General features: G+C 43.0%; 1 protein-coding gene across 1 annotated transcript in view; it reads right to left on the bottom strand.

Annotated features, from left to right (window-relative positions):
• Nucleotides 1-3,392: 3,392 nt before the first annotated feature.
• sdc3 (syndecan 3) overlaps nt 3,393-27,993 on the bottom strand; it is a 48,516-nt gene continuing 23,915 nt past the window's right edge. The window contains exons 2-5 of the mRNA XM_078175899.1: nt 16,365-16,458; nt 11,582-12,447; nt 8,829-9,018; nt 3,393-6,348 (exon numbers count right to left, since the gene is read on the bottom strand). Coding sequence (XP_078032025.1) covers nt 6,182-6,348; nt 8,829-9,018; nt 11,582-12,447; nt 16,365-16,458 — 1,317 coding nt within the window. The 3' untranslated portion in view covers nt 3,393-6,181. The remainder of the gene's footprint in view (nt 6,349-8,828; nt 9,019-11,581; nt 12,448-16,364; nt 16,459-27,993) is intronic.

The raw sequence follows: 27,993 nt of genomic DNA on the forward strand, positions 1-27,993 counted from the left end.
ATATCTATTATTCAGGCCTATACAGTTTGCATGTCAGTTTTGAAAATGTCAAGTTACAATCTGGTTTTCTTGTGTCAGTTGTTCCACTGTTACCCACCAGATGGGGTACTGACTGGACCACAGGCGCTTCAGCCTTCTTCTGTCTACCCCAGCTCTACTATTCAGCTTGTACTCCTCTGTTCTACCCCTCCCAAACAGAAAAAGGCTCACATAACACCCCCTCATCCTTTGTGAGAGGCACATTTCCATATCAGCAGCCCACTACTCAAGGCCAGGACAGCTTGTTGTCTTCTATGGATCCAGGGAAAGGCCATCTGCAGATTACCCAGTACTCCTCCACATCAGGTGACCTTGGTTTTATCTGGTTTGATGCAAATGACATAAACTAAAGCCCCAGTAAGAATATTTTTCCTTTCCTATGTGCTCACAAATCCCCACAGACAGTTTATCTAATCAGTTCATAAGTACATTTTTATATAATGACTGAAGAATAATAACATCTCCAGCTATTCCTCCCATGAGGGTCTACTGGGTTCAGCAAGTGTAAATAGGCTGCTAAGAAGCTGTGATCACATATAGAAGTACAGCAGCTCTGTCAGGCATACAGGGTTGCGTGTAATGTTACTGGGTCACAAATGGTATGAAGCCCTAGATAATGCTGGTGTGTGATAACACCAGAGTGAGACTTCGTGTCTGCATGTGAATTCTTGAATGTATGTTACTAAAATATATTCTCATTCTGAGCAGCCGTGCACTTTTTTATCCTCCCTTTCAAGTGCTTCACTGCTGAGTCCTGAGTGATGAACAAATCCTGGGCCTCAAGTTTGAGTTCAATCCAGCACCAGGGGGGAGTTGAGTCAAAGCCAAGACTCAGGATCGAAATGGTCAGTTCACCCAAATTACAAAACACAGTTTTTCACCCACACAGTGGTATCTAGCGATGTAAACTGTTTTGTTTTTTTGCTCAGGTTTTGAGATATCTGTCTCTGAGTTGTATTCCTCCACCCAAGCGATGTGGAAACAAATGGAATTTCATTTGTAACACTCACAGCATTGAAAAATCACATTTAAATAATTCAACAGTAGTGTGTCTTTCCAGCAACAATGTCCTGGTTACTTCGGTTTAATCCAAGAACCACAGTGACAACGGTTTTCACTAGAGCAACAGTACTTTTACCAAGAGGAGTTGTAATGCTGAAAGCCTTTTCTCTGGATCAGCAAAAGTAACCTGGACAACATACACTGATCAGCCAAAACATTAAAACCACTGGCAGGTGAAGTGAATAACATTGATCATCTTGTCACAATGCAATGTTCTGCTGGGAAACCTTGGGTCCTGGCATTCATATGGATGCCACTTGACGCACTCCACCCACTCAAACTCTGTTGCAGACCAAGTACACCCCCCTGATGGCAATGCTAGTCCCTGTTGGCAGAGCCCCCCCCCAGCAGGACATTGTGCTGTGCCACACCACAAAAACTGCTCGAGGAACGTGACAAAGAGCTCAAGGCATCGACCTGGCTTCCAAATTCCCCAGATCCCAATCTGATTGAGGATTTGTGGGACGTGCTGCCACTCCAGAGGTACCCCCGAATTATGGTGGGCCTCCTTAGATAGGACATGGCTTTGACCTGTCAAGGCATGGACAGAGGACCTCTTGGAGTATCCTATGGTGGTAGTATTGCTGTGGCAGATCCTTTGAGACCTGTAGGTTGTCAGGTGGGGTACTGGCATGTCCCATGGATGCTTGATCAGACTGGGATCTGGGGAATTTGGGGAATCCATGAGTTCTTTGTCGCATTTGGCTGTTCCTGAGCAATTTTAAAGGTGTTGCAGGGCACACTGTTGTACTGGGGAGGGGCACTGCCATCAGTTAATGCTGTTGCCATGAGGATGTGTAGTTTGTCTGCAACGGTGTTTGGGTGGCGGCTGCATGTCAAGCGGCATCCACATGAACGCCAGGACCAAAGGTTTCCCAGCAGAACAATGTGATTGTAACGAGATGTTATTTACTTCACCTGCCAGTGGTTTTAGTGTTGTGGCTGATCGGTATACCTAGAAAGAGATGTTGCTGTTTTTAAAATGTCATGATTGCTGTGGGCATCACTAAATGTATTATAATAGAAGCAGAAATATCAGAGACAGAATCGGGCAATTAAAATTCAACCTATATGCATGGCTACATACCACTAGAGGTTTAGTGAGAAATGTGTTTATTTACATCAATAAAATCATGTTAATCTATGCAGACATTGTACAAACTGCAGCTTTAATTCAAGGCTGGAGAGAGCACTACTCATAAGGTCAAATCAATGGTATTTAATTTAAATATCACACAAGTAAAGTCTGATCGAGTTGTGCTGAAAATTCCAAGGTAAAGCACATAAGCAGCTCTTCTGAAAACTGCTCTACATAGCAGGTACATTTGGTAACAGTAAAAATGCCAACAGGGGATACTTACAATATTTTGATTTAATTTAATGCCTCTCCAAATTCTCTGTTGCTCTTTGACATCGTTCCATTTTTATTTTACAGGAAAGCTTTTTGTCCACCGTCTGACTAAAAAGAGCTTCCTAAAACTGAATATTACTGTGGTTTATTATGTAATGTATTATGTAAAGTCCTTCAAACCATTCACCCATTATCTATACCTGCCTATCATTTAGCAGGGTCGCAAGGGGCTGAAACCTGTCGCGCTAACATTCAGGAGGTGGGGTACAATCTGGACGACTCATAATTATATTAATGAACAAAGGTGAATTACTTTGACCCCTAGAGACTCCCAAAATTCCCCGGTTCACTGGGTGTTAATTGGTTTTAGTAATTCAATTGGTGCCGCATTTGTTAAGGAATTAACACCACTTAAAGTACAATATCAACTTAAGTGGGGCTGCTATTGTCGTCTAATCTTTTAGCCTTGTGTCAAAATCAATATTATTTCAGTTTATTTGGAGCCTACATGATGCTAAAGGACACATACATCTATGTATGGACGAGAGGCTTGTGCTCGTGAGATGTAAACAGTAATGGTGTCCTCCTCACCTGAGTGGTAACTTTTTTTTTTACCTTTTGAGCACCACAAGCCGAGTACCATCTAGTTCTTTTGTATTCAAGAGAAGGCAGACATCTCTACAACCAATACCTCCAACAATCTCCAAACAATCTAGATTTATTAACAACACTATGTATTTTTGATTTGGGGTGACCTGTCTCTATGAATCGTTCTACATTTTGCAAAATGCTGAGAATGAGATATGAAGATTGATACCAGCTAAGGCCATCAGCCAGTTAGCTTAGCTTAGCATAAAGACTGGAAACAGTGGGAAACAGCTAGCCTGGCTCTGATGTCTTGATTGTTCCACTTAAAAAAATAAAGACAAGAAAGGACAGATTTACCCAACCAGGTTTTTTATTTGGAACAGAGTGGCAGATTAGTGACAGGGCGGTGGCGTGGAGGATCCGCCTCCTCTCGCTCACTCAGCCAATGACAGAAACTCAGCCTTAAAAAAATGCAAATGTATAAAAACAGGAATGGGAACAGCAAACATAGAGTAGTGTAGCCTCCGTTGGGCTTCTCACCCACACACACACACATACTGGACACAAACTAACACACACACATGCACACCTACACTCACACACGTACAAATTAACCCTCTGTCACACACACACGCGTCTTATTTGGCTACGCAGGCTTAGATGGGTACAAACACACGTTTACACTTTGACAGTCACTTTAAAAAAGACAGTACGTGTTAAGATCATTCCTGCCTGTGAGAAAGTGGCGTGTTGTCTGTCCGTCTGTCCTGCGGCAGAGAGACAGACAGGCAGACAGTCAGACAGTGAAAAGACACAGTCAGTGTGTGTGAAAGCCACTGTGAGGGACCAGCTGCCCCTCATTCAGCAGTGAACAGACGAAACACACGCAGACGCGCACGCACACACACACACACACACACACATACACACGTCGACAGGCTAGTCAGTGTACACAAGAGTCTGCTGTGAAATACCAAGGTGAAGCACCCAACCATACACACACATACACACAGGTGGCGCGTTTTGATGAGGTGTAGACACACACGTATTCTCACACTGGCGAGGGGGCAGGCGACATACACACGCAGGAGTGGAAGAAGTGTGTTACCTGTCTGTGGAAGAGCGTGAGAACTGCTGGAGTAGGTAAACACACACTCGACCACAGTACATTCCAACTTTAACTCACCCCTCTTCTCTTTCAAACACACAAAAACACACACACAGGCATCCACACACACCCAGACTAGTATAGTTTTGACTCCCATGCATTTTTGTTCTACAGTACTGAGTATAATAGAAGCTACTAGCCCAGTCGCACTGGTGTGGTTATTGTTACAATCTCTTAGATAGAAGCACAGCCCTCCTGTCTCCTCACATTCCCCTTCCCAAACCGAACCCCTTTCCTCCCATCGTCCCCTCCCCAAAAAGAGCCCAACAGCAGCTTAAAGTTGAGCGCACAAACACTAATTCAGTCTGCTTCTGCTCATAATCAAAGCTTTAACAACAAAAGTTCTGATCTTGACTGAATTAGCGCATGTGGGATCAACTTCCTGCCCGGATTCACACTTGTCATTAAAGCCCCTCACTCTTCCCAGAGGCCCCTCCCATCCCCAAACAGAGAGCCAATGATGGACGAAAAAGAAAGTGAGGCATGCAAAAGGTGTGTGTGGGTGAGGGGGGGTATCAGAATGACGCGATGACTGGACACGTAGTTGTGCTTTTACACAAACAGACCAAACTCTAAACCAACCAGCAACTGATCGATAACTAATCAATAACATATTGAAACCACCCGCTCTTGCTCGTATCACAAGTGATGACTATCACAGTGACGATGAGGATGATGATGATGGGTTTGATATGTGTTTGAATGATATGATTTACAGTATACTTAAAGTCTGTGTGGTGTATTTCAATGCGCAGCAAGTTACATGTCTGCACTTGCGTGTGTATGTGTGTGCGTGTAAGTGTGTGTAAGTGTGTGTGCATGTGGCTGACGAGAGCACAGCTCATCTAAAGTGATGACGGATGTGATGAATAAAAACTCTTCATGATCATGCAGATGGTTAGTGATGCCAGAAAGGATACGCTGATATTTACATATAAACTTTTTTTTTTAAACTGCTAAATACACATCCTCCTGTTTAAGTTTTATTATTATTATTATTATTATTATTACGGTATTATTATTATTATTCACCATCCAGCCTGAAACATTGATATATTATTGGTTATTATTACTATCTGTAACTAGTCTTTGTACAGCTTAGAGGAGCAGATTGGCCGCGTGAGCGAGCCTCTGTGCGACCAGCCCAATGTTTCCACAGCGGCTCCTCAACATTGGGAAACACACCGAGGGTTGAGCGCTGTTTTCTGGTTGGCCGAGCACAGAGAGAGAGGTCAGAGCCACCTTCCAGCAGATACAAGTGTGTGCATGTGCATGTGTTGTAAGCGTGTGTTCATGTGGCTGTATGGATGTGCGTATGCGTCTTTGAGCACCAGAGGGACGGAAGGCACAAAAGAGACCTTTCCTCTCACCTTTGACCCTGGGCTCTGTGCAGCCAACCAGACGCTCTGTGTGTTTTTTGGGGGGTGAGGGGCGAGAGTCGAGCCCATTTTCTTTTGTGTCTCGTTTAGCTCGCCTCGCCCCTCTCCTCTTTCTTTTTAGCCTTTTTCGTTTGCTCCATAAAAACAGAGGAGGAACTCTTTCTTTGTGCTGGAAAACACAGGTTAAGAGCTTGTGTTTTGTTTTGTTTTTTTTTCTTACAAAATAATCATATCATTACATACAGAACAAGAGAATCTGTAGAATATTAATAACAACATTTACTTTAAAAACATCTGGTGTGTATGTGTTATTTTTTCAGAATATATTTGGATTTTTTTTTCTTTTTTTGTCCTCTTTTTTCTGGTTTTCATTGAAAAGAAAGTTCCAAGTCCGCAGAGAGAGAGGCGCTCTCAAGTGTTTCGGAGACGAGAGGAGAGAGGGATGAGGAGAGGCGAGCAGATGAGGGGGAGGCGATGAAGAAGAAGAGGAGGAGGAGGAGGAAGAGGACGGGGGCTTAGAGTATCTTTCTCTCTTCTCTCTCTCGCTCTTTCTCTCTCCCTTGGTATGTGGTGCGTCTCTCTGGCATACAGGTGTTATGCGTAAAACTCCTCCTGCTTGTCTGGTTTCTGGTAGGTGACGGTTGCCTGTTTGGGTTCCTCCAGTGTGTAGCTGCCCTCGTCCTTCTTCTTCATCCTGTACACCAGCAACATCACCAGGAAGGCGGCAAACAAGGCGCCCACGACTCCTCCCACTATCACCGCTGGGGGAAGACACAAAGAGAGGGTGGATATCTTAAAAACATTGCAGAACATAACAGATCCTGAAACACTCAAAAATGCACATGAACAAACAGTGAAATGCCATCAGAGCCATCCTGCAGCAGACTACATCACTACAAACACGCGCTGCATCAAACACACGTAGTCTGAAAGCAGAGCAAAGCTACCACAGCATCACTATCACCTAGCTGCTAAGTGAAGACTGATGAGCCTGAATGTGCCAACATACGTTCTGTGTTGCCAACAGCTTTGTGCTAAATTGCAGCCCTGCAGTGCAACACAGTAGTTTAGCCCGATGGGGCTGGTGTAACCAATCCGCAGCAGCTGCATTTCACCACCTTCTCCTGCACACAGCCCTAATGAACTCTTGCTGCGTGTGATAGATTAATGCATGGTTATCAAATGGGAACTTTCCCTCGTTAAACTAATTGGTATTGATGCCAAAACGGAGAACAAACTGTTTATTTTCCAAAATGCTCGAGGAACACTTTGTTTTCTTTCATTGTGTGGGAGGTGTTTACTTTGTTTCTTCCATTACTGCCAATATCAGAGCACACAGGCTGGGGCATTTAGAATAATGCAACTTTTCACCATGCACTGTCACTGCAGAAGCATTCACCACTCTTGACTTTTCACACAGTTTCTTGTAATTAAATCTAATAAAAAATGAAATTTATTTTATTTTTTTGTGTCAGATCGTGCCGTTTTTGTGTTACACTGTGCATAAATATGCACTTTTACCATCCCCAATTTTACTGTTGGAGACAATAGTGATACTGAACATGAGAGATAGTAAGTGCACCCGTTTGAGTGCACCATTTACACTTTTAATAAAAAATATATTAACTACTTTTCCTTGAATCCATAATAAAAAAGCCTCATAGCACAGCTGTAAAGACTTCCATCCATCCAGGTCAGTTTTAACCTAACCTGCATGTCTTTGGAATGACAGAGGAAGCTGGAGAGCTCAGAGAAAATCAATTCTAACATGGGAAGAGCACGCAAACTCCAGACAAAGATGCCCAAACCAGCTTGCAGGTTCGACCACTGCACCAACCTGCCTCCTGCTGTATAAATGTAGTCTTGTAAAAGTAGCTGTGTGCAACATTCAGAGCATATCTATGATCCGAAGTCTGAACCGGAGTTGTCTACACACGGCTCTCAATATGGAGGTGGCTGAGCTGGCAGCTAGCAGCTAACAATGCTAACAGTGCTGACAAATGCAGCAGTGCTGACAGAGCTGACGTGGTGGGGAACTGTAGGGTGGACATTAGAGCTCAGTTATCCTCCCTTTACGTATGAAAGTAGATCTGTTCATTTCAAATGTTGAGTATAATGAGCCCTTAAGCTTCTGCAACGCCGCCGTTCCGAAACCGTTGGTCAGGACAGTGTTATCAGCAGTAACAGCCATATGCGAGTAGTAAATAGCAGCTGTGATTAGCTAGCCAGAGGGATACACACACAGGCATTCACATGCACTATCATGTATAGGCGGCTGGACCGTCTACTGCAACAAAGAACAAAGAAGCTTGGATAACAACATACAAGGAGGATGTGTGACGTCATTCTCTGTTCAGGACGCCATTACTCTTCTATATCCTTACATAAAATATAGTCGTTTGCTGTATTATTAATGTTTTGAATGTCAGACACAGACATTTTAAGCCTGATTAAAATGCAGACTCTACAATTGCAGATTTTCACCTTTATGTACAAACAAACTTTGTCATAATTTTGGCAAAAAGTCTTCTGAATCAGTGTGAAACGTCAAAGGTGGTAAATACAAATTACTGGAAATCTCATATCTCGTATTCTTTAACATGCTAGTCTCATATATATAAGTAAATACAGTGCTTATACATGAACGTGTGAGTCTGACATGTGCAGTTGGTGATTTGGCTCTATCACACACAGTCTAGTCTACAGTCTGTTGCCTCCTGCTCTTTACCAATGACCAGGAAATCAGCGAAAACCACCGCCAGCAGTCCACCAATCAGAACAGCTGAAGGAGAGACAGAGAGCCAGTCAGGTCAGGCAAGTTGGCTGCTCCCTCACTTTCTACAACAGCTCTTTGGGATGACGAGAGGGGGGCACTTGAAAAGAGACTGGATTTACCCAGAGGGAAAATGATGGGAAAAAGAGGGGAGAAAGGAGGGCTTGGATAACCCAAGAAGAGGATTGCTTGTTCTCACCGGGTCAAACGGGGCTAAGTAGCACATTCACTTATCGTGATGAATCTGCACTACATGAATGCGAGGTAATGCCAGTTTATCTTAGCAGCTCCCAGAAAGCAGGGAAAGAATACAGGAGGCAACGGGGAAATGTAATCTGTTGATCTAAGAGGTGGCTACCGAGTGGTTCATTTGACAGGAAGGCAGAATGACAGACACAGAGCTGGATGACAAGGACAAATGCATATAAAAACATTGTGAACTTAAACTTTGCTGACAGATGTTCCTACCTATTAAGACTTCTTTTCTCTCCAGGATGTTCTTCTGTGGCAGCTGGGCAGCAGAGCTTCCTCCATCCACCGTGTTACTGATCAGATCAGGATCCACTGGCATTATACCTCGACCAAGGTCATTACGCCGATCATCACGGATCTCGAAATCTCCACTCGGCCCTGCTGCTCCTGCCTCGTTGTTACCCTCCTTTGACAGAGAGAGCAAAGTGAGACTAATGACAGGAAATTTACATTTGATGTAATCACATTTGTTCCATGGAGCTGCTACACTCAAACTTATCCAAACTGAGACAAACAGAGAACTTTCCATGGTGCACATTTTGCTTTCGAAACAATGAGCCTCTGTATGTTCTGATCGATGGAAAGCTGCATATTGTCCAACCCATATACACACTTCATAAAATTTGGCAGCTTAATTACAATGTGGAAAACCAGACAAATCTAAATGCATCATGGTTTAATGCAGGACGGCTGCAAATAAACAGGGGCACACCAATCAGAGAAATGACTCTGGTCTGTAAACAATTAAGCTGTCAGCGTTGGGTTGGGTATTAAACCCAAAGACTGTATAAAATAATGGACGCAGCCACTGTGACGTCACCCACTGGTTTGTGGACTCCCGTCTTGAAGCCTCGAATTTGCCTTTTTAGACAGTTGCCAGTTTGGATTTTTGGAGCCAGACGTGATGAGATGTAAACTAATCCTAATTCTAGCTGGTAGCTTGGCCAGCACGGTGCATTTACAGTCCATGGTTTAGTGTGATAATGCTTATGCTAATTTTGCTAGCAAAACAACCATTAAAACCATTCTAACAAATATAGGACAAGCTGAACATCTCAAGACTTTTTAGGCGACCAAAATGTTACAATTAACTTTCATGAGCTGAAAACACTGAAATAGCGACAGCTTCAAGATTTATGAAAATATTGACCTTTTTGTGAAAAATGTCATCAAACACCTGAATAACATGTGCATATGTTTTGGTGATTTACATCACTGTGTAACTACTGGATTGTGATTTTCAATACTTTGTCACAGGTAAGGACACTTATCGAGTCTAACGCCATGATGGCTCTTTTCGGCATCCCTCAGTTGCCTTTGCCGAGGCAACTGCAGATCTACAAGCAGATCTTGTAGCTTTTGTAACATTCCTGGCTCGGCGTCCAATACTAATGAGATGGAAGTCTCCGACACAGCCTTCCCACACTTAACGATAAAACAAATTTGTAATTTACAGCTTGATATAATCCGATATACATTGAAAGGCTCTTTCAGGAAATGTAAAAAGATACAAGGGCTCCTCTTTGACCACAAAGAGAAAATTGCCATCCCAGCTATCTCCAAATAAGATCCCATTTCCTCGTATCTACTTTATATTATCTTTATTTTTACTCTGACTTTAAGGGCAGGATTATTATGTTTACTGTAATGAGTGAAATATGACCAAGCTGACTGCTGCTGTGTTTTCTGTGTAGTTTCTAGGTACTGTATGTTTTGGCTCTTTCTGCTACACTACTATTATATTACAATGTCACCCACAAATATTTATATACCGTTATTGTCAATTTGTGTGCAACAATCAGTGAACAAAATTTAGGACAAAAAGACAGCTATGGCTATACTCTGTGATCTGGCTGTGGTAGCGTCTTGTCAACAGACGGTACCAACCTGTCACCCAGAGTTGCTAAGCTCTTCAATATGCTGAACTTTAAGCCTTAATAAAATGTGAAGTGTGACTCATATAAAAATAAACCCCCAATATAGTTGTCATGAAGGGGGAAGTAAGCTGTTGTGGCCAAAACCATTTCTTGCACCAGGCCGTAAAGACGTATATTTCTGGTGTAAAGTTGGGGGACTATAGGGATTGACTCACTTTTGGAGCCAGCCTCAAGTGGCCATTAGAGGAACTGCAGTTTTTGGCACTTGTGTATTGGCTTCATTTTTCAGCCTCGAAGTTTTGCTTGATCAAACCTCACATAGTTTTTGACACTCACCTAAATGAGTCCATTAACACAGTGTGTCAAAAATGCTTGTATGTAAATCATTGCTCAGATATGTGACCTTATTCACTTTTTCTTTGGTCAGATATTTAAATCATTGTTTTAATCATCAATAGCGAAAGTATAGTGTGGATTTATGCGCTGCTGGTTTTGGTGTTTCATGGGATTTATGACCATGAAAAATACTACCTCCTCCCTGCTTGTTGTTTGGGTGATACGGTCAGACCTTGACACCAAGTATGAAGTTTTATAACCAAGTTCAGGAACAAAGACAAAGACACCTCAATCTCATCCATTTCTGCACTATAAGTATTTAAGCACATCTTATCTGTTTCCCTCATCCCTTCATCACACACCCCTCATCCCTTCATACCACATCCCTTAACCCTCTTCCAAAATCCTTCAGTCCTCATCTCTTCATCCCACATCCCTCAACCTCATCCCAAATACCTCAGTCCTCATCCCTTTATCCCAAATTCCTCGCTCCCAAATACCTCAGTCCTTATCCCTTCATCCCACATCCCTAAACCCTCATCCCTCAACCCTCATCCCAAATACCTTGAGCCCTCATCCCTTCATGCCATATCACTCAATCCTCATCTCTTCATCCCACATCCCTAAACCCTCATCCCAAATCCCACATCCCGTTATGCCACATCACTCAACCCTCATCCCAAATCCCTTGAACCTCATCCCTTTGTTTGTTAGTGAAATAAACACTCTACATTAACACCTCCCTGCCAGTCTCACCTGTGTTGATGTAGGCTGCTGTGCGCGGGTCGTTCTCTCTGTCTGCACCGCCTGAGTGGCTGTCGTCATGGGAACCCTGGGCTTGAAGGGGACCCTGGTCTTGACAGTGGTTGCGGCAGTGGTGGTGGTAGGTGCAGCTGTCGTGGGCTCAGGGGTGGTCTCTGCTGTGGTGGACGTGTCTTCCTCTGTGGTGGTGTCCATGTCGAAGCCCGGGAAAAACGCAGTGGGTTCCGGTGACAGGTAGACGTCCTCTTCTTCTTCAGTGGTGCTCAGGTCATCTGAACCAGCAGAGGGCACTGCGCTTTCTGCAGAGCTGATTGCTGGGTTGGTGGTCACCATGGGGATGGCAGCGGGAGATCGTGGGGCGGCGGTGGTCTGCGCGGCGGCGGCCCTGATTCGCTCCAGCTCTCTCTCTCTTTCAAGCTCACGCTCTCTCTGCCTTTCTCTCTCCTTCTCTCGTTCTCTCTCACGTTCCCTCTCTCGCTCGCGCTCTCTCTCCCTCTCCCTCTCTCTCTCCATCTCTCGGACCCGCTCCCTCTCTCTTTCCCTCTCCCGCTCCCTCTCCAGCTGTCTCTCCCTCTCCTTCTCCCTCTCCAGCTCCCTCTGACGCTCCTGCTCTTTATCCCTCTCCCTCTCCAACTCCCTCTCCCTCTCAAGCTCCCTCTCTCTTTCCCAGAATGCACCACTCTCTCCATCGGCCTCAGTGGGCAGTGGGGTGGTGGTGGCGTCCTCTGGGTTGGGGCTGGGCTCGGCTGCAGGTGAGGCGGAGGGGGCGGGGCTGGTGGCCTGGGTGGTGGAGAGGAGGAGGGGCTCTTCTGTCGTGAAGGACACGCCCGCCGATGTCGGCCTCACACTGACCTCAGGAACTGCAGAGGAGAAGAGACGATTTTGGAATAAAAAATGACTTGATTAAAAAAACAACAAGCAGAGGAGTCCAAAAAATTAAAAATGCACACATCCCCATTCATCACACATGCCCACAAACTCCAACCGCCCTCACGAACAGTAAATTAGAAACTGAGACTATGTTTGAAATCAATTCCTCGGACACCCATTCGCTTCTCCCTTTATAACAAACACTCAATAATTTACTCTCTACCGAGTTGTAAATCAAGATTTCAGACACTCATAAGTCTCCTTCACTTTGCATCGTTACTAACAGGTGCAGTGTTGCACGACTTTTTATTTTTGGATCTATAAAATGTGGCGCGTTGCACTGTGGGACTGTTAACAGAGAGTAGGGTACACACCATGGACACATGTCATGCATATATTTCACAGTCACACTGTTAATATAAAGTGATCTTTTATAGACTCTTTTGGGAGTATGTTTTGCATCAGATAGGAAATTTGATGGTTAAGAGATGGGGACATGAAACACCATGTAGACCACTACCCTTCCTTGTCATCCTGTTTTGGATTTCTATCTGCACTACGCCTGTGTTTTTCCTATCTGAAAATGGAGCTTGTGAAAATAGCTCTCCATGATGGATAAATCCAAAAACACCTGCCTTGGGTTTAAGTGTGAAAGCAGAAAGGGGGGGGGGGGGGGGGGGGTTTGGAAACCAATGCTGTGAGCCTGGTTGAGGGCTGCGTGGTAGTAAAGTTAAAGGGGTCGTCAGACAGTTTGGTATTGTACTTCCACAAAGTCACAATGCACAAGTTAAAAAAGGTCAAAATATGTTAAGCAGAGTCCTGACTTTTAGCCACTTTAGTTAAGCTCCAAAATACGATGGAAACTACATTTTCCATAATGCTACTGATATCATACTTTCTTGAAAGCCTCCTTGCCTAAACACCAACATGTATTAAACTCAATGCCCCTTGAGGTCCTTGTTGACATCGCTATGACATTATTAGGGTTATTTTTTTAAGACTGTGTTGGGAAGATTATTATTTTATTTTATTTTTTTAAGATATTTTTTGGGGCTTTTTAGCCTTTAATGTATAGGAGAGACAAGTGTGAAGGGGGAGAGAGAGAGAGAGGGAGTGATATGCAGCAAAGGGCCACAGGCTGGAGTCGAACCCGGGCCGCTGCGGCAACAGCCATGTACATGGGGCGCCTGCTCTACCACTAAGCCACTGGCACCCCGGTAAGATTATTTTTAAAATGTAATGGGCTACAGATTTCTAGTAACCATTTTAAAAATCTAATAAGAAATGTAACTATTTTAATAACTTTATCAGAGTAATGTAACTTATTAGATTTGATTTTGCTTCATATAAATGTTTTAAAACTGGACAATAAAGTAAAAAAAAAATGTCCAGAAATAGGTTATGCCAAAAGAAGATATTCCTCCACGGTGAAAAGACGCAAAGAATAAACGTTGTATTGTACGTATATGTGCGGATGTAACCCCTTTGTAATCACCAACATTTTGATTTGTAACTGTAATTTTATTGCACACTTTTTCTCAGTAACTGTAACTGATTACAATAACATTTATTTTATAATTTAATTACATGTGACTAGTTACTCCTCAACACTGCAGACAACGTTATGGAAAGGATCCCTACAGAGATAGAGTAAAATCCTTTTTGTGTAACCAGAGACAGACCTGAAATCTCTATCGTCAAACCCACCAGACTCCATTTAAATAAATGGTAATTTTCTAATGTTAACACACACTTCATTCACAGTCAACACAAACAAAATAAAACTCACAGAAATCATCTTGGTTCGTCTTTCTGCTGTTACAACAATCATCAGCTCTGGTTTGGTTAAAATAAACCCTTTATTCACGCAGTTAGATGTGAAAATATGCCACCTCTATACACGCTAAAATTAGTATTTATTTACATGGAACCTGGAGTGCTTGGCGGTGGTGATTTCATGGCTGTTTCTGGTTTAACAAAAATGATCTTATTCTTTAACATAAGGTTTATCTTGGTAGGGATCCTTTCATTTATGTTGTCAGACACTTTTTTGAGGCAGGTGTTTGCCTTTTATTGACAGTACTGGTGAAGGTGGACAGGAGAGGTGTGAGAGAGAGAAAGAGGGAACGACATGCAGCAAAGGGACTCTGCTTACATGGGGCCCACACCCTACTAGGTGAGCTAGTGGCCGCCCCATTTTCAGACCCTCAGAGTAACAATCTGAGCCTGTTAGTGGCAAAAACGAGCACTTTATGTGGACAGAAATTGACAGCGCTCAGTTGCCCACAGGGATGACATTGCAGCCCGTTTCGTCTCGCTCGATACTCGACCAATTTCAAAAATTGCTGTTCCCATTACTCACTTAGACAGAAAAACATGGGAAAATAGGGGTCCAGGTTGAAATTCACAGAAGTTACCCTTACAGAGGACAGCTGTCTGTCGCCCTCTCCGTGATCACCCATTTTAAATGTTAATACAGCCAATCACACAGCCCAACTCTGTTTGTTTTGTCAAATGACTTCAGCATCATAAAGTAGTGATTTTATTGACGACTCAGTGCAGCAATCACAGCCGTAATCAAATCGCTATTTTCTGCTCGTTTAGCTGTCTGACAACACAAACAGAAATATATGTAAATGAGAGCAACAGTAAATTGTGAGTTCCGCTGTATTAAAACATGGAAAGCAGAACGGAGGTTTAACCAAGTGAGACCAGGCTGTCCCTTCCCTCACCAGATGTTGGCTGTGATGTGCGGTTTTGTTGTTGGCCGACTGAAGATGAAGAAGAACTGCTTTTCCTTGTGTTTTTGGGCATGTTAGAGTTTGAATTTATATGTGGATGACCCAAAAAAAGCTGGGCTGGGTGCAAGAAAAGAGCACCGTCGAAATGAGGTGGCTTTATGTGGACGTAGTTGGAAAGAGAAGAGAAGAGAAGAGAAGAGAAGAGAAGAGAAGAGAAGAGAAGAGAAGAGAAGAGAAGGTGCTGAACGATCCCTTTTCTTCTTAAATCTCATAATAGTATTATACTACCTTTCATTTTGTTATAGCAGCAAGGCTCCCTGGGTTGAAAGAGAAACAAATTGAATTTACAGGCACAAAGACATGAAGGCTGACAGAGGAGCTGGAGAGGATATCGAAATATGGATTTGAACAATGCAGCTTCTGTTAAACTTATCGGACCCCTCAAAATGCCACATTCTGACGCAGCGGCGACACAAAATGCACATCCGTCTGTTGTAAATGAGCTTTTCCTTTGGAATCAGACGGCTCTGTATCACGGTTTGAGATAAAGCAATTTGCCGGGCTGCTGTTTCAACCACAGGGGGTGCCTCTGCTGCACTGTCCTCCTCTGAATTGTAATTTATTTTGAGCGCGCTCGCCACTAGCGCAGCGCCTGAACTGAGGGCAGCCCTCAATGAGTCATGCTTAATAAGGAGAGCCGGGCTCAAGCTTCAACAGCCAGATCAGAAAATCAGTCTGAATTACACCAACGTGATTTACGTTAAGTAGGTAATTCCTACACACGCAGACGACCAACTCACTTAAACGCAGACAGACGCTCGCAGATAGGTACACACAACTGCCTAATCTGTGTGGACTGTAATCTGATTAGAGCAAATAAGATGTGGGGGAATTGAGCCCAGGTTGCTGTTTGTTTTCCAGGGTGTGTCTGTGTTTAAAAGTGCAATAAATCTGTATCAGAACCTGCCAGCCAAATGACGTGTTTGTATGGTGTGATAGTGTGTGCGTGGCCTCCCTGCATGTGAGTCTGGCGACCAGAACGACCATAACTCGAGGACACAGAGGAGGAGGAGGGGGGGGTCTTCAGGGTCAGCAGATTGAAACCCAGCAGCTGTCGAGTTTGAAAGAACCAGGGCGTGAGTGTGTAACAACACACACACACTTACAGCCAGAGCCAGAGCCTGAGTAGAGGTCCTCATCGTCGTAGAACTCGTCTCTCGTCGAGCCTTCATCATCGATAGACGGCGACCAAGTCTGTCCCTGAGGGAAACACAGAGATGATAGAGATTAGAGTTATTCATCATGAATGACGACCGAGCTGTTTGTCATTTCATTTAAATAGAGAAACCACTTTGGCAGATTACAGGCACACACAGACACGCACACAACCGCCTGAGAGGAGGCGCAGGGCGCATTATGGTGGACGGGGTAACATCTGTCTGTCTGTGGCTCCATGGAGGAGCATAGTTAATGAGTTGATCTAAAGCTGGGATTTTGGCAGAGGAACATCAAAGCCTTTAAGGAGAGAGGGGTTTCATTCAGTCTCTGCTTACGTGTCAGTTACAAATGATGCTCAGCCTGTAAAGTAGCAGAGGGTGAAGGCAGGTAACTTCTGAACTAAGGCTGCTACTCACAATTGGTTCATCAATTAAACTGTAAATCATTTTCTGTAGGATTGTCTGACTATAAAATGTTAGAAAATACAGAAAAATGTTCTTTTCACATTCCCCCAAGCTGAACGGTGATGTCTTCAAATGTCTTCTTTTGTCTGACCAACAGTGTAAAGCCCAAGTCTGTTATGATTCTCAGTCATCCAGGTCATGGTAATCATAGTGCTATATTGTAGACAACTGGACTTGCTTGCGTTTCTTGAAGAACACAAGCAAGTCCAGTTGCCTACAGTATAGCACTTATGATTATGAAGCCCAAGGATATTTAGTTTCCAATTATAGGAACCAGACAAAAGCAGCAAATCCTCACGTTTTAGAAGCTAGAACAAGCATTAGTCATATTTCCTCAATAATCTCAATCAGTTAATCAGCAGCTCTGTGAGGCCGTACACAGCAGTGTTGTCAATGCTTTTCCAGTGAAAGTATGTAGCAATTGATCTGAAAGTAGCTTATCTGCATATTGGTTGCATCATCGTGCATTAATAGAAGCATTAAAACTTTACTGAATTAGATTCAATACAAAGATCCTCAACAAAGCATTTGAATGATATGAGTGCTATGACGCTTATAATTTAGTGAACTACTTCCTCTTGCCTCTGATCCAGAGATCCAGAGCATCACCATAACCATAGAAATGAACTATGCTCACGTAGAAGTTAGTGTCGCCCTAGTCGACAAAGAAAGGCGACAAATGGGATTTTTTCACTGGATTTTGGATTGGAAAAGCTTATATGCAGTCTCCAGAAGTAAAAAGCTAACGTAAGGCTACAAACAAGCTACAACATAGATGCATGACTTGACGTCGCCCCCACAAAGAGCTTGTAAAGTGTTTCGCGATGACGTTCTGTAGTCTCATTTAGCCATTTGTTAGCAACTGCCTTTTTTAGACACATAAAAGCTTCAAAATTCATAAGTGGAGTATTTACTGATGTATTTTGTGTCATAAAACAAAATGTGAAAGTCTCTTAAGGTTGTGTTAACCACAGACCTTATTTCATTGACTTCAAGACCAGGGAACTAGGAGTGGTGAAATTATCACTCATTTAATTCCTGCACCGATCTGAGACGTTTTTCAGACGGATGTTTGGATATAGTATTGCTGCTGTTAAAAGCAGCGCCCCTTTACTCCCACTCATCAGGAGTTTAGCCTGTTTTCGGTTTTAGGTCACTGTGGAGGCACAGGAGAAGCGCAAGGTCTTTTTCATTCCAACTGACATACAAATGATCATTTTGTAGGTGAAGTATTCCTTTAAGTAATCTATGATCAGTAGTGTCTGTAAATCATTTCAGAACTATTCTGAACTCCTTGTGTGGACTCTGAGTGTGTTAAAATCACCACCTCCTCTGAATAACTACCTCTGTACGTTTGAGTTTTACAGCTGCACTCTGAGTGCTCTCTGCCTGTAACTACCTCTCATGGATCATTTCACAGCGTCCTCCCTGCTCATCACCGCACCTTAATCTAGGCCTATTTCATGTACGACTGTGAGGGGAGAAAGCGCGACCTCTGTCAGGGTCGGCTAAGAGAGATTAGTCATGGATTGTTCAGGAGTTGAACCTCTGAAGTGAGTGACCTCAGCCTACGGTCACTTTAAGGCTGATCCCTCCTCTCTCCTCATGCATCTCTTTCATCTCTCTCTGTGTTTCTCTTGACCTCAATCCCACATCCCCACGATGCTTAAACACACACTTTAGCACTCACCCATCACAGAGGGTCAACTAACACTGCTATCAGATGCATGCACTTAAGAGACACCGCCCGTGCTGCAGTGCAACTATACGTTTCATACTACAGCACATACCGCGCTATGTTTCATGACATCTTCCGAGGAATACTGTATCTGCACTGAGTCTACTTCAAGCATTTACAGGAAAATATTTCATATAGATACTCATTCTGTGTATTAAATATTTTTTCTACTTTTATTTTGTCATTGGCAGAATGTATTTAAGTACATTAACTACACAAGTAATACAATGTATTAAGATTTTACATACAGAATAAGAAGCACTGTTGCAAATTACACTACCGAATTGAAAATATATCTACCGATAAAATGTTTCTACGCACATTGTAGCATCTTAATAATTCAGTATAAAGATAAATAATGTTATAACAACCTGAAAGGGGCCAGTCTGCCCTCATCACTACGAGCGACCCCATTTTTCCTTACAAGCAGCCTGTTGTCTGTATAAAAATACTGATTAGATAATTCTGTACTTTTATTTAAGGAACATTTTAAATGCACAGGTTTGAAACTTGTATGTATTTGTACAGTGTGGAATTGCTACTTTTATTTAAGAAAAAGGAGCTGAATACTTCTCCCATTGCTGCATTTAGTGCTTAGATTCAGCTCAGTACACACTAAGTAGTACAATGCTGTGAAGCCAAGAACAAAGGGTTCAGCTTTGCTTCAGGTATTGGCAAACAGTCAGTCCACTGCTGAAAATGTGACCAAAACAAACTTATCTCCTCTGCAATCTTAAGCCCATCCTGGGGCCCGGAGAGCTGTATCTTTGCTAGCCTGTGTGATGCTAATACACACACACACACACACACACACACACACACACGGGCAGAGGCTCCTCCCCGGCTCCAGACAGAAGAAACCTGATGCCTTTAAAAGCCAATAAAAGCATAATGGAATCTAGAAACCCGAGCATCTTAGTCCATCACATCTCAGTATGAGGTGGAGCTGAAACGCTATATGTACCTCCTGAAAATGAAATTGACTTGAAGTTGTTTGGAGCCTCGACACACCGAGGATATGAGCTTCACAAAGCGGAAGGATGAGAGAGTGTGTGTGTGTCACGCTACCAGTGTAAATGTGTGTGCGAGGGCCTCGTGATCTGGAACCCAGAAAGTGCCGAAAAGTACTGAAAAGACGTTTCAGTGCAAGCATGGTGCGAATGTGTGTGTGTGTGTGTGTGTGTTGTATTCCAAGGATCGGTTTTACAATGAAGGCCGTTGCTATGGGCAACCCTTGCCTTTCACAGAAATTCCCATCTCCAAGTGAGAACCTACTAGACACACACATACATCGACACACTCACACACACGTATAAGAGCTCTAGCTACATAAGTGAAGGGGTTATGTAACGTCAAATAAACAACCCTAAAAACTAACATCAAAACAGTCTGCTCCTCCAGCCCCCCCATCTGTCCCTCCTCCTCCGCCTCCCTCTGGATCCAGAAACTCCGTGCCAGTATATCCCCGTCCTCGCCCCATTTTCCTTTCATCTTAAACTCCCGTTTCTTATCTTGAGGCTAACCCCCCCTTCCTCCTTAAGTTCAGTGTGACCCCAAAAAAAAACACATGCTTAAATAAACACACACCCCGCCCCCAAGGCAGCACCGGAGCCCACCCCAGGGGCCCCTTTTACAAGTCCCCTACACACACAACAACCTCCAGGACATAGCTGCAGAGGCTACTGTGCTGTTTGCCCATTTCTGTGTGTGTTTAAACGTGCATCATCTATATTTATCCCAACCTTTTAACAGTAATATGTAATCACCCTCTGTGTCTCGACATGTTTAATTTATGAGCCGATATTATAAGTGTGAATTCATGGTATGGCGGGCAGCAGTGCGTCACTGTGTGTAATTACAGCGTGTGTGTGTGTGTGTGTCTGAATGGGCATAATAACAGGTTTTGTTTGTGGTGCGTGTGTACATGCACACACCAATTCCCCTCAGACCTATCTGTGTGTGTGGGTGTGTGTTTTACGTGATTTCGGGGGAGTCGAATAGGGCCAGCTCTGCATTTTGCCTCTGTTTTCAGGAGCTATAAACAGCTGTACTTTCTGCCTGCGCCACATAGCTAACTAACCACAACGAGACACAACGAGCTCTCCTCCACCGCACGCATAACCCGGGGCCAGAAACGTCTGTACGTTGCCCTCAATTTCCCTCCACCACTGCATTTTGTTCCCGTTCGTTATAAAAAGAAACTGTAAGATGACAGCCATATTCCACTGGATCTGCGGATTGAATGCAATCCTGGTTTTTGGCAATGTATGAAGCACTGCCATTGTAAGACATGCAGTGCCAGTTGGAGTCATTTTAAAACAATCTGGGAGCGTTGGAATATATAATTATGTATACTTGTGTAAAAAGAGCTGGGGAGAATGCAAAATTGAAGGACAAAAAAAAAAAGAGGAATCTGTGTTTATTGGAGTAATGTCATGTTCTGACAAAGCGAACACAGGTGCGTCCTCTCAGGGGTGTTGCAACATTTGCAGTGACTCAGGTTGAAACCTGATCTAAAGCTGACATCAGGCTTTGCGCTATACATTTGATCCTGTACACTATAGCCGCTCTGTCAGTGTGTGTGTGTGTGTGTGTGTGTGTGTGTGTGTGTGTGTGCGCGCGCGCGTCAGCTCGTTTTACAGCTACAAGAGCCAGGATTCTATACCTGAGCTGACAGTGCTGCTGCTTCACAGATATTAACATTCCACAGGAGCTGAATTGTTCCAGATTTTAATTTAGGATCAGAATGAAAAAAATGAGAGATTATGTGTGTGTGTGTGTGTGTGTGTGTGTGTGTGTGTGTGTGTGTGCGTGATATTAAAGTGGCGACACTGCAGCAACCTGAGGGTGAGAAGGTGTGTGAGCGTGAAGGTTATATGACAATTACAGCCTGAGCGTGGAGAGAAAACGACCCTGTGTGTGTGTGTGTGTGTGTGTGTGTGTGTGTGTGTGTGTGTGCTTGTGCATCTATGCATGTGTGTGTGTGTGTGTGTTTTGTAGGAACAATGGGCGTATGCAGCTCAGCTAAGATTCAGGAAGTCAGATAACAATAGGAGGCCGAGGAAGCAATATAGACACACTAATTCAGCAGGTTTCACACATAAACACACACACACACACACACACACACACACACACACACACACACAGCGCTGGCAGGGCGATTCAAAGATGATTTTTTTTGATTTTCTGACTGGTCCGGTTCAGTTCAGATATCTCCTTCAGGGCTAGCTGGGCAGATAGAGAGCTTCATTGTGATTGACTTCAAATGCATTCCTCAGTAACCCGAGAGGCTGCGGCCGCTCCTGCACAATGCCTGGCGCACACACACACATACATGCACACACACATGAGCATTTTAAGCTCCTGATCCAGTAGACACAACGCTGCTCTGCTTTGGAAGAATAATCGTTAATTGTGCTTTTTAATATGTGAGATTTTATCGGAGCGAATGTTCTCGACTGCTGCAGCTCTCAGAGCTGTGAAGAATGATTTGAATACTCCCTCTGCTTGCTGGCACCATCTGTGAGTCCCACTCCTCTCGCTGGCCCTCTATTTACTGCATCCACAGTGTCGAAAGAGAACAGGGAGCAGAAATACAATGAAAGACATTGAGGTCATGGCCATTGTATTGTTTTTTTTTTTTGCATGTCCATTTTTTAACACCACACCGTTCACTTCAGGAAGGAAATAAATCAACCTGCCATATTTTCTCGAGTGACATTACAGAGATTATGGCAGAAAAGAGGGTTGATTACACTCTAAACCTCGGCTTGCCACAGTCCTGCCCGTACAGAGAGATAAAGGCCATATTCCATTTGTCATTATTTTCCCGACCCCTCCTTTTTGAATGCCACCTTGTCCCTCAGAACAGAGCTACAAGAGTTGTGTTTGAAATCCTCCCCTATGAAATGGGAAAACCTTTCAAACCCTGATGCGTCACTGGTAGTCGATGATGCTTACGGTTACATAAACAGACAAATACACCACCTTCTGCTGTGGTGATTTCTCTTGCGTGGGCTAAAGGCATCCTTTTATCATGAGGACGCTAGTGATTTTAAATTTCATGCCATCAATTGATCAAACAAGTCATCAAATAAAAGAGAACATTGCTTCATTTCCAGACAGCTGGAGTTGCTATGTTGGCTAACGTTAGCAACCCGTGCTCCTACCCCGCCAGTCTGCACTGATATTAGAGGAGTGGTAACGTGCAGCAAATTTGCTACTGGACTGTAGTTAAAATTTGGGCATCATATGGCATTAAAAGGAGGTGTGTGACATGGACATATGTCAAAATGCAGGGCTGTTATGGACAAATCTTCAATAATGTACCATTGGCTTGCTAGATAGTTAGCTACCGAGACTTTGAGCTAACTGGTAGGGGCAAAGGGTGTATATGGATTGAGCCTTTACCTCTGTCTGTTTCGTCACACATCTATGGTGTATGTATAAACCTTAATGTCAAAGTTCTCCTGGTCTTTTCATTTTCTCAATCACTGTATGTTCATCACTGTATTGTATGTTATGTACTGTACTGTATGTATGTTTTTTATAGTACTACTATCACCTTTGAGCTGTAATCCTGACAGTTAAGATATAGTACAGATACTTGTCTTATTGCCATTAGTAGTTTTATTGTTGTCAATGTATTCATTTATTCGGATTATTGTTTTTTTTGTATTTTGTTTCTTTTTGCCTTGAATTTTTCATTATATATAGTATGTTTTACATTATGAGCGATTTCCCCAAAGAGAGATTTTCTCCCTTTAACACCCCCAAAATCTCGTATTATTTCATTTGAAAGACACACTGATATTTTAATCTAATCCTTCGTTACTGTGTTTTGTCATCTGTATGTTAATTCAAAGTACTGATATAAATCATATTCATTTATTTCTTTTATCACTCTTTTGAACTCAGGAGCATATGTACATTTATTTAATCTAATATCATTTGGGGCGACTAGCTAACCCCGTCTGTTAGATAGAATAACAGTTGCTCATTAGCATGTGCGTTGTAGTAGTTTACAGAGCAGCCTCATGGCAGGAGGATTGCGTTTGGATTCTGGATTTCAGTTAGTAAAAGCTTGCATTTCCACAGGATTCTACTCTCCAATCCAAGCGCAACTGAGTTAAACATCTCAATCACAGCTGAAAACATTGGTCTGAAGTGTCCCATTAAGCTGCTTTGTATGATAAAGTGCTACCTTGCTCTTAAATAGTTTTACCACAGCCTCATATTGTGCTGTATCTGCTGAGCTGAACCCACTTTCAATCCTTTAAAATCTGATGGATTTGTTTTAAATTTCCTGCTTGGCTTTACCTGGCCAACTAAATCCATTTCACTACGCCCCGCTGGCCACCAACAAAGTTAAGACAATAATATTTGATAATATTGAACAGGTCATGACACTAGATGACTAACACATGTCAGGACACTGCCTAGTACCAACTACAATCTGACGTAGAATACTGACAACTGACAACGTTGATCTTTTGTTGGTATAAGTTGTGTTGTTAAGTAAACAAAATCTGATATCGTCCAAACGTCTCATGCCAACGCCATCCTGATGTAGAGCAACAACATTTAGTCGTGAGGTATGGTCAACAAACCCAGCGTCTGCAAACCATTGTTAAATGTTAACATCCACACAATGTCAAATTCTAATGTTGTTAAACATTTAAAATATTGTCAACCTGATTCGCATTCCTTACAAAATTTAACTTCTGTCCTCAGTCTTTCCGAGGTCATAATGACGTCGTGTGCCAGCTGGGAGGAATATGTCACATACCTCCAAATTAAGATTTGCTAACTTCTGTTTCACTGTGACTTCAATAATTGTTTTTGACCATGAAAAATGATTTCACACGAAGAAAAGCAAGATTAAATTACGGAAAATGTTCATCTTTCCTGATCCCCTCCTCAGCAAGCTAACTCCCTCTACCTCCTCAGCCTTCTCCTATATTGGCATTTAAATTTATGTGAACAGTGAAAGCTTCCTCTTCATTAATGATGATGTATTTTAGGCTCTGTCTGTGTCGAGCTTTCTCAGATTCGTTCCATCACATGAGAAGAGCCACATCACCAAACTAAATGTGTATCATCATTGCAATGAATGGCTTAAACTTCAATGTGGGTGTCCTGTCTGAACTAAATTGTTGGATGTCAACCGTGCACTTGAACACACCGTGACAGTTCTGGATAAAAAACAATAATCATCCGGCAGAAATTTGAGACCCAGATCAGCGCTAACATGAGGCAAAGTGATCTTTATGGGCCACATTTCTAAACCTCCCTGCAGTTTAATTCACTGTAGGTGGAGTGCCCACGCTTCATAAAGCAGCTGCTGATTCACGGCCGTCTCTGTGTCTGCTCCTCTCCAGAGCAGACCTGCACTGATAAGAGGTGGAGAGTCCGAGGCGTGCTGCTCGCTGACAGAGGTGGACCGTTGATTACTCTCTATCTGGAAACAGTCAGACTGCTTGGCAGATGCCCTCCGACTACTCGCACACTTACAGGAAAAACTGCAGCCTGTTTACTGTTTGTGTTGTTCCACACCCATATTTTTTTCCAGAGTGGATACCCCGGACCTGTCAGAAGTGACCTCTAATCTCCCTCCATCTTTTGCTTTTTTTTCCGCCTCGTCTCACTCTCCACCCTGCTCTTCGTCTCCTACCAGCTGGGCAGGTTGGACGGCAGCCAGCATGGACGCTAACACACTTACAGTCAGACAAGGAGATGTGAAAGAGATAGAGGGCAGGCAGTGTGTGTGTGCATGTGTGTGCGCGTGTGAGTAGGTTACCAGGTGATGGCCTGGTTAAGACACCTGCCACCTTCAGCAGAGATTAGCACAGAAAGCCTCTGCACGGTCGCACTGCTCACACACGCCATGACACATTATAGCGCGCACACACAGACACGGTCGGATGTCGAGACAGTATCTTGTAGCAGTGACGCCAGGCGCACTCCTGTGAACCTTAAAACAGCTAACACCTGCACGCTACAGCCAAGGGGGTCAAAGAAAACCTGTCTCAGTCTGCGTACGTGATTGGAAATCCTAAAATGTGCTCCCTGAATCATGGACAGATAGCGAGCCACTATGCCCTTGGGGACATACATAGAAAGGGCCCCTTCTTATTAGAGTAACCCTGCACATTTTTGGTTGATTTGCATGTTTTTCGGTGGTATTTTGCAGATTAAAGTTCTGTTGTTAGTTGAAACAAATTTGTTCATGCTTGAGGTGAAGACAGGCTGTCTCACTGTTATCTTCTCTGATCTTTCCAGCCGCAGCAGATCTACACCGGCCAAGTTTCCATCCAAATGTAATGCAAATTTTAACAGAATTTCCATTCACCACCGTTATGCCAACATTAGGAGTTAGTGGCAGTAGTTAAAGGATTGACGGTCTGACCTTAAAAGGCCGAAAATTAAAGTGAGAGCTGATGTTTCTTCCTCTTTCGTGGACCTTTACATCACACGTTTCATATAAGTCTTGATCTATCTGCTTAGTCTGTTTCCATCACATTTTCTCGAGCCTGTCCTCCCTGGAAAAAACCCACCATAAGTCATTTGTATAAGTTGCTCATTAAGATCCCTATTTATGTTTGTTGTTAGCCCACAACCTCTGGTGTCTGTAGTTATTATGACGGGAGCAAAGGGGGAAGTCAGGTGAAATAAGAGCAACAAAGTCCGTGGAGGGGGGAAGGCGGGGTGGATCGGTGGGTCAAACAAACAAAGGGCTTTGACCCAGGAAACTGCTGCTCATGTCCTGTGTGAAACCAAGTCAAGGCTGAGTTATTATAACTTCCGTACTTAGTAACGTCACATTACTTACTTACGGTGACAACTTGATGTGAGGTCCATACCTAACAACACCAGTAGGGGGCGCTTATTTGCGCTTCTGTAGGTTCTGAGGGTAGAAACAAACCTTTGCGGTTGTATGGGTTGGGGGACATGTCGATTTTGTCGCATTTTGCTTTAATCAACAGCCAAGCTTTAAACTTTTTTGCGATATTTCAAAAAAATTCTCTGCTTTTCCACAGGTTTTTATGTGCAAATTGAAAATGAAATATAAAAATAAGTGAATGGATATGTCTTGGTTGGTAGTCTTGGTACGCACTGCAGGCTTTTCTCATGCACTGTTCATACATAAACCTACAAAATAAAGCACCAAAATTTGTACATATATACCACGAGATGAGCCAGCAATACGTGTATACCCCATGTATTTGGGAAGGCTACAATTATGTGAGCAATGCATGAAGTAACAAAGGAAGTAGCCGCTGTAAAGAGGCAGGTTGGGGTGTTGGATGGGTCACAAAACACAGGACTTTCATCCAGGAGACTGGTGTTAGGAACTGTGTGGAAACAAGTGAAGTTTGAGTTGTTTTGAAGGTACGTCATCACCATGTGTCTTTTCCTAAACATAGCCTACTTAACTTCATGTGTTCGTAAGATATCATAGAAACTGTTGTATTAGGGCACGTTGCACACTGTGTAGCTGTATTAGGGAAAAATAAACAAAAGTATAATGAAAATCTACAGCAGATCAGATTAAGTATCAACACATAGTTGATATTAAGGTTACAATGTGATCTATAAATCCCTCACCTATGATAAATACCGCTTTGAAACTTCATAATCTTACTCAGGACCCCCTGCTATCATTCACGAATGCATCAGTTTTTTTTTAAAATAATTCTGACTGTGCCTCCGAATCACATCATTTCCTCTCAGCTCACTGTTAAAACTTTGAAACTCAACAAAGAACTGTGATGCTATTAGAAAATATAAAAAAAAAAAATAAAGGATTGTACCCTGAGGAAGAACGCAAGATTTTTCACACATTAAATGATATATAATAAGCTTCACCCTGTGGGTCAAATCCATTCAGCATCCATCAGAATAATTTTCCAACTCTTCCTAATACATACATTTACTGTCATAGTTTTAATGTCTGTGATGAATGTCTCCTCCTGTGAAATAATAAGTATTTTCAGCCCCCCGGGCCTCATTTTTCAGCAGTAAGCTCAGTGAAATTGCTTCAGATTTTTAAGTTAAATTATCATTTTTTAGTGTCAAGAGATTCTCTGCAGTAACAGCTGCAGCAGGGGGTCATAAGCAGGCATCACTTTGTGTTTGCAAGACAGAACCCGCTGAGCAATTTTATACACTGATTAGCTGTTTAAAAGACGGGAAGTGGTTATGGGTGTCTCGGATTAAATAACAGAACATGGTGATTAATATAAAAAGCGTGTTAGATGTCACTGTTCAGACTCATTTGGGGTATTTAACAAACAAAATGTTTGATATTTGTGCTGCTTATGTTATTTTTTAAATATGTAGTCATCTAAAACTCCTATTCAACAGCAAAAA

The sequence above is a fragment of the Epinephelus lanceolatus genome, chromosome 16, assembly GCF_041903045.1.
Source record: "Epinephelus lanceolatus isolate andai-2023 chromosome 16, ASM4190304v1, whole genome shotgun sequence".
In the NCBI taxonomy this organism is placed as follows: Eukaryota; Metazoa; Chordata; class Actinopteri; order Perciformes; family Serranidae; genus Epinephelus; species Epinephelus lanceolatus.